The sequence below is a fragment of the Piliocolobus tephrosceles genome, chromosome 10 (assembly GCF_002776525.5).
Source record: "Piliocolobus tephrosceles isolate RC106 chromosome 10, ASM277652v3, whole genome shotgun sequence".
Taxonomy (NCBI): domain Eukaryota; kingdom Metazoa; phylum Chordata; class Mammalia; order Primates; family Cercopithecidae; genus Piliocolobus; species Piliocolobus tephrosceles.
In genome coordinates, this window is record NC_045443.1 from 98619430 (window position 1) to 98627367 (window position 7938).

Sequence of the window (7938 nt, forward strand, 5' to 3'; positions counted from 1 at the left end):
CTCAAGAAACTCATCCAAGGAAGTGGGCCATGTGGGCAGACAGCTTTCATAGAATGTAATAGAAACTACAGCAATTATGACAGCTAACTCTGAGAACATCTTCAATGCCAGTCAGTGGGCTCGGCACTACTTGTCATCTCACTACAACAGTAGCCCTGTGAAGGTGATTACAGTGTTATCCCTATTTCACAGATGAGGAAACCAAGACCCAGAAAAGTTGAGGGGTAGCCCTAAAACCACATCATAGGTGGCACTACTGGAGTATATGCTGAGGTCTGTCTGACTTCAGAGCATTGAGATAAATCAGAGATGATGTTGAGCATACCCAAAGCTAAAAGTCCCTCCTCCTCTTCCACCAGTGGTTCTTTGCTTCCTTCTCTTTTTATTGCATCACATTAATTGTTCTCATGCTGCTAATAAAGACAAACTCAAGACTGGGTAATTTATAAAGAAAAGGAAGGTTAATGGACTCACAGTTCCACATGGCTGCAGAGGCCTCACAATCATGGTGGAAGATGAAGGAGGAGCAAATGCACATCTTCCATGGTGGCAGGCAAGAGAGATCATGTACAGGGGAACTGCCTTTATAACACCATCAGATCTCATGAGACTTACTATCACAAAAACAGCACTGGAAAAATCTGCCCCCATGATTCAATTACCTCCCACCAGATCCCTCCCATGACACATGGGGATTATGGGAACTACGATTCAAGATGGGTGTGGGGACACAGCCAAACCATATCAAGCACCACACTGCATTTCAGTGCGAGGGCATGGAATTCAAGCCAGAGCCTCTGGGGAAGATATGGTCCGAGCTGAGATTTAGAAACAAATGAATAAAAACATGGAAACAAGAGCAATCTGGACAGAGAAACTCTCAGCTGACCTCCAGGAAACCCAGCCTCCAGGCCTCAGGAAGTAGCTGGCAAACAGAGGCAGGCAAGCAAGCAGAGTGGCCACAGGGTCAGCCTTTGGAGCCATACTGCCTGAGTTCAGATGCTGGCTTGGCCCCTTTTTAGCTCGGTGATGTTGGGTGCATCGCTTAATCTCTCTGATTCTTCACCTGTGAAATGTGGCTAATAAGTACTTCCCTTATGGGTTGAAATAGGGATTGAATGAGTTCATGTATGGAGACTGTTTAGAATAGTGTCTGGCACGTGCCCTGTGTGTTTATTCCTCTGTAAAACCTCCAGGTTCCAGGTACAGCTTAGATGTAAGGAAAAGAAAAACAAAAATATGAAGCTTGTCTGTGGTGCTTATTATAGAGAACAGTTACATGTGCTCAGAAAATGTAATGTGATGCTATAAAAAGAGAAGGAAGCAGAAAACCATTTAATGGAGGAGGGACATGTGCTTTTGGCCTTGAATTTTCTTGTCAAGCATAGTTGTGCTTATCAGCTTTCAGTTGTCATGTAGAATTGTGAGTCAAAATGGGCTTTTTTATTTGTTGTCTATTTCTTTATGACATCTTTACTTGGTATTAAAATGTAATGGCCTGTCTCAAATCAGGTGAAAAAGCAGAGGAGGATAAAATACAAAGGAACACATTCAATGAGACTCTTGCTTTTCTCCTCTTCCTCTTTGATGCTATAAAATGTTTTCAGAAAACCTGAGAGATAAATATCAGATAAATTCTGCAGCATCCTCATTTACCCACACAGCATTTCTCGCTCATCCACCAAGTCAGATTACCTTTCTCCAAGAGCAGTATTCGGTAAGAGAATCCAAGAGAAGTAAAAGTGAAAGAAAAATACTTCAGTAAATCAGTTCTCGTGATTTACTTTTTTTCTCTATATTCCCTGGCCTTTCTCTCCTTTATCTGTTATCCCAGAGTCACATTTCCAGCCCTGTTTCCAAACGAAACCCCATGCTTGGACCAGTCTTTCTCAAGGCCAGTTTTTTCTCTTTCTCTTATTATTTGAACAACTCCTGAGAATTCATCTCCTTGAAGAAAAACATTTAATAGCAAATTCCCCATCATAAATTACCATGACCCTCACATACCTGTGTACCAGCCACTCACTGGATCCCCGGGCTACAGAAGTTATGATTCAGGCTTTTGTCCTGAGTGAGCTCATAGTCTTACGTGGTAGGAAAGGCATGCAGAAGGAGGTTGACCTTGCCTTTCTCTGCCAGACACTCATGTTCATTTCCTTGATGCTTTCACTTCCCCACTAGACTGTAACCTTCTCAAGGACAAGGATTTTATTTGTTTTGTTGACCATTGTATAATTAATACCTTAAAGGAGTGTCCTCAGTAAACATTTGATGAACCAATGAAAACAAATAAAATACAATATAGAATGATCAGTAAATTGATGTGCTTGCAAAATAAAGAATAGCACAAAGGAAGGAGTAACAATGTTTTGGGGGACAGAGGTGCAGTTGGAGGGGTGGGGAGACTTTTTGGAGGAGGTGACTTCTGAGCTGAATGTTGGGGATAATGCCTACATTTATATGCCTTTGCATGATGTCCAGCTTATAGGAAGTGCCCAAGGAATTTGCTGAGTTGATAAACTTTGCAATTTATGAAGGAGTCATAGATACAGTATCTCTAACACTCTACCGTTTTTTGCAATCCTAACAAGGGGAGACATGGCAATTTCATGCTGGATTATGTAGCTCTGGAAGCTCTGCTACCTAGAAAACTTCTTAGTAAGGTACAAGCACCTACTGGAAAGCTGTGTGTGTATGTGTGTGTGTGCACACACACACATACACACACATACCTGCACATGCACCCTTGACAAAGTAGACTGGCTGGGGCAGTTGCTGGGAGACAAATCAATCTTAAGTGTGTGCTTTAGAGGAAAGATCCCATTCACGAAAGAACATGGAAAAGGTAAGGATAGAGGTGATTTCCAGAGACTGGCCTCTCACCTCACCTGTGAGCCAGACCACAGCTCATTACCTAACTCCTATATCCACCACCCAAGCCAGTTTTATATCTTAAAATTTCTGAAAATTCATTGATTATGCCATGGGAGAGGCTAAGGTAGAAGGGAAGAGGAGAGAAAAACAAAATGAATTTTTAGTTGAATTTATATAATGACCTTACTGAGAAAAAACAAGATACAAGACCTAGACATGCTATCAGTTTATTTTTAGGTTTCTTAATTTTGTTTAGCTCCAGCTCCTTCCTGACATGAATGATGTTCATGCTGAAAACCAAAACTACTCATACCTGTGAGCCTACTCTCCTGGTGTGATCTCTGGCTCCCTCAGGCTGTTCCAGATACACCCTGTCTATGACTGATTGAAGACATCTGCATCTGAGCAACACCAAATTATAACAAAAATTAGATCCATCACCTCCAGTTAATTCTCAACTTGTGTTTTTAATATATGTGTGCAGCTTCATCATACACAACAAGGAAACGTTCTTCAACAATGCCACAAGAAGTAGAATCGTGCATCACATTTTACAGAGAATAAAATATGAAGAAGGAAAAAATAAGATTGGTAAGTAGTATATTAGTATAACAAACTACATTTGGCATTTGGGAATTACAGACTTCTTCCCTTGGTTTTATTAAGCTTGTATCAATTCTAGCAATGCTTGTCACTTATAAAACCCCTAACTAATCCTTTGATGAATAATTCACAGTGTAAAATCTTCATCGCATCCTTAAATACCTTCTTTAAATAGCATGTCATCTCATTTGTTTAAGATCATGGAGAAATTCTCTCATTTTAGAAAATGTTGTGTGCCAGGCACTGAACTAGATGTTGGGGAGATAAGCGTAGTTCTGTTCTGGAGCTTGTGTCCAAGAAATTAAAAGCAGACAATAAACAAATAAGTAAATACAATAACTAGCAAAGAAATTAAACTGGATGATGATACAGAAATAGGCTGGTAAAAGGTAGGAGTTAGTTCAAGCTGAGATTTGATGATGAGGGCAAGCATCACTGAGAAGCTGAAATTTGAACCGAGACCTGAATGCTGGGGAACCAGTGTGGGAAGATGGAAGGGTAGGGTGTTCCATGCAGAGGGAGCTGTAAGCATGGAGATGAGCTGTCCCACATAAGCAACTTCTTCAGTCATCTCCTCCGTTAAATAGCCTCCACCATATATATTTTAGGCATTTTTATGAGAATGTGTCCATATTATATTATACATTTCCTGCCTTATTAAACAGATTATTGTATATCAGGAAGGGTTGGGTGGCTTTGTTTTTGTCTCTTTTTCTAGCGAGTTTTTTATCAATAGTTTTAATAATGACCTGTATCAGTCAGGGTCTAATCAGGAGACAAAAGCACAAGTAAATTGAACAGAGAAAGTTTTATATAAGTAATTAACTATGACAGGGGATTCGAATAATGGAGGGTTGGCTAGTCAAGGGTAAGAATAACTCTAAAGAATAGAGAAGTAGCAGATATTAGGAGCAGCTACCACCCCTGAGAAGACTCCTTCCTACAGTGCTAAGCTGCAGATCCTGCTGGAAGAGGTATAGCCATGGCAGTGCAGTTTGCTGGGGGCTCTAGAAATCTGCCCTCTGGAATACTGGGGGAAGCTGCCTGGAGTGGCTCCAGGGAAGTCATTCTTTGGGAGTTGCTACATCAGCAGCACTACTCTGTGAAGTCCCCTGAGAGAATACTGGAAATCTGCCTTTGGGGAGTACCATGTGTTTCCAGCCACCACACACTGCAGGAGCTGGGTACTATAGAAGTATGTGCTGCAGAAGCCTGCTGAGGTATCATACTGGTATCAGGAAGAGAAACCCCTTCCTCCTCCAGTGTCCCTCCCAGTGCCTTCTGCTGGCAAAGCTTAACGTTGAATCAGCTGATAAAGGAGAAATAGTTACAAGGTGCAGCTCCATTATTGCAAAGCAGGCAATGAAGTTGCATTTGGAGCTGAGGGGAAATAAGTTAATATCTGGTGCATAGCCCAGATGACCTGTTCATCAAGCTTTCAGGTAGGGTGAAACTAGAAGATTGCATTAAATGACAAGACTCAGTAGCTGGCACTCAGCCAAATTCAGCAAGGTGACATTTAATAATTTGCATTGACCATTTTTAATGTGTATTTTCTTTTTCTTTCAATCTTTTAAAAAATATTTACTAATTCAATGAAAATGTTATTTAAACATACATTTGGTAATTAATGAGATTTGAGATTTTTTCAAATTTTTATTATATTCATTTACATTTGTTTGAATAGAAAAGGAAGTACATAGAATATTGCATTAATATAACTAAAAAATTTAAAAAATAATTTTTAATGTAAAGTCTTACAGTCAAATTCAGCAAAACAACTACCTTGGTACAGTGTGGGAGAAATGTTGCTCAACATCATAAGAGGAACAGATTTGGGAGTTGAGCTGAATGCAAGCTCGGTGTGAGTCACCAGCATAATGAAACTGCCAAAAAAAAAAAAAAAAAAAAAAACAAAAAACCCGCCTACTTTGATCCCAAGCTGCATACATTAAAATATAACATGGAGAAATAAATAGCTTCCTAGTCCAGATATGATTACAAATGGATTATTATGTTTTGTGAGCGTCAATGTATGGGGGTATGGTGAAGTCGAACCTGATTTAGGTCTTTCTTCACTTTGATGGATTGTAGTTAAACTCATTCCCATTTCTCTGCATTAGTCATCCATCCTTGAGACACATTCCTTCAGTAAAGTCTTCCGTGACCATTCCAGCTTGAATGAATTCTTCCCTCTTCTGAATTCCTGTGGCAACTATTTTTGGAGTCTATTTGATAGTTAGTCATATACAACTCTTCTTTTGTTGTCTTGAATTACATTCAATGACATTATGAAAATCTACCACATAAAGAGAACCACTCATAACATTTGCATACTGAATAATTTAAATGTTACCTTGGTTACTTTTTTATCTTAATTTCTTATTCATTCATACAGTTTTTAGAAACAAACTTAGGATGTGCTATGCATCCTTTTTATCGTACTTTTTTCAGTTAACATTGTGCCATAAGCATACTAGAAAGTAAGTGAGTGAAAGTGAAGTTATTATTGCAGTAGCTGTTCTGAATCATTTCATAAAATGCAAATAACTCCAAATGGCATCTTCACTAAGAATGGTATTATCATGACTCTTTTATTTATTTATTTATTTTTTTTGAGATGGAGTCTCGTAGTGTCACCCAGGCTGGAGCGCAATGGCGGGATCTCGGCTCACTGCAACCTCTGCCTCCCAGGTTCAAGTGATTCTCCCACCTTAGCCTCCCGAGTAGCTGGGATTACAGGTGTCTGCCACCACACCCGGCTGATTTTTGTTATTTTTAGTTGAGATGGGATTTCATTATGTTGGCCAGACTGATCTCGAACTCCTGATCTCGTGATCTGCCTGCCTTGGCCTCCCAAAATGACTCTTTATAAGACACTAGTGTATAGAGAATTTGCAGCTGAATGCTGCTCATCTAGATAATAAGATCCTTAACTGTAAATAAGCTACCTTATTTATCTTTATATCATCACTGCCTAGCACAGTGCCTGGCATATAGTAGGAGTTCAATAAAGTCATGCTGAACAGAAATTGTGCCTAATTTTGCATATCCAAATGTGTGCTGCTTTTATAAGCAAAAGAAGGACAGAGACAGTGATTTTTAAATGTTCTGAAGAAGCACAGGAGGTGTAGTATTTTGCTAGTCAGAGAGGGTCTTTATAAAAGTTTCTTTCATTTGATGAAATAAGGAGTTTTCTATTCAAAGATCTCCGTGTTTTGAAAATTGGTAATAGGCCGGGCCCATTGGCTCATACCTGGAATCCCAGAAATTTGGGAGGCTGAGGCAGGAGGATTTCTTGAGCCCAAGAGTCTGAAACCAGCCTGAGCATAATCCTCTCTACAAAAAATACAAAAAATTACCCAGGTGTGGTGGTGAGTACCTATAGTCCCAGCTATCAGGAGACTGAGATGGGGGGTTACTGGAGCCTGGGAGGTCAAGGCTGCAGTAAGCTGAGACTGTGCCACTGCACTCCAGCCTGGGCAACAGAGTGGGAGTCTGCCACAACAAAGAAAAAGAAAAGAAAGAATAAAAGAAAATTGGTAATGATGAACTGGAATCATATCTAATTAGAAATAACCAATCAGAGAGTAAGTTATTAACCCACAACAAAGCATTATGCTGAAAAACATGGAGTAAAGCTACAAATGGTCTGTAGATTCAATATTTCATTGTCATCTTTGGTTTTGTAAATAAAAGAAACAGCATGTTAGAAGAAATTTTAATTTCTTGATGGAACTAATGTTTATCCAGTATTATTTTTTGCCTGGAACTCTTTCTGAAAGTGGCATCTTGCACGAGCCAACATCGATTCGAAATAACGTGAAAATACTGATTTGTAAACATGATTCATAAGGATATTTTAGTGGAAAGTAAACTGCCACTATATGTTTTTCAACTTCACTCTGAATTTATTACAACTGTAAAAATCAAACCTAGTAAAACCCACTTTCAAAATAGAACAATATAATAGCTCAACAAAGATTTATTTAACAATATGGGTGCCTACAATAAATCTTGAAATTGATTCATATTTTTGAATTTGGTGCTTAGAGGAGAAATTAGTAAAGTGAAAAATACTTCAAATATTGCTACTTTCTCACTTTGCAGGACTTTGATAAATTATGATAGACTTATAAAAGTTATCATCCAAGGCCAGGCATGGTGGCTTATGCCTGTAATCCCAGCACTTTGGGAGGCCAAGGCAGGTGGATCACTTGAGGTCAGGAGTTCGAGATCAGCCTGACCAAAGTAGTAAAACTCCATCTCTACTAAAAATACAAAAACTAGCTGAACACGGTGGCATGCACCTGTAATCCCAGCTACTTGGGAAGCTGAGGCATGAGAATTGCTTGAATCCTGGAGGCAGAGGTTGCAGTGAGCCAAGATCGTACTGCTGCACCCCGGCCTGGGCAAGAGTGAGACTCTATCTCAAAAAAAAAAAAAAAAAAAAAAAAAAAA

General features: G+C 39.3%; 1 protein-coding gene across 3 annotated transcripts in view; it reads left to right on the plus strand.

Moving 5' to 3' along the window:
- Positions 1-7938, plus strand: part of ANO4 (anoctamin 4) — a 325972-nt gene that overhangs the window by 220200 nt on the left and 97834 nt on the right. For all 3 annotated transcript variants that reach the window (XM_023185625.2, XM_023185703.2, XM_023185780.1), the window contains one exon: positions 3359-3465. In XM_023185625.2, coding sequence (XP_023041393.1) covers positions 3359-3465 — 107 coding nt within the window. The remainder of the gene's footprint in view (positions 1-3358; positions 3466-7938) is intronic.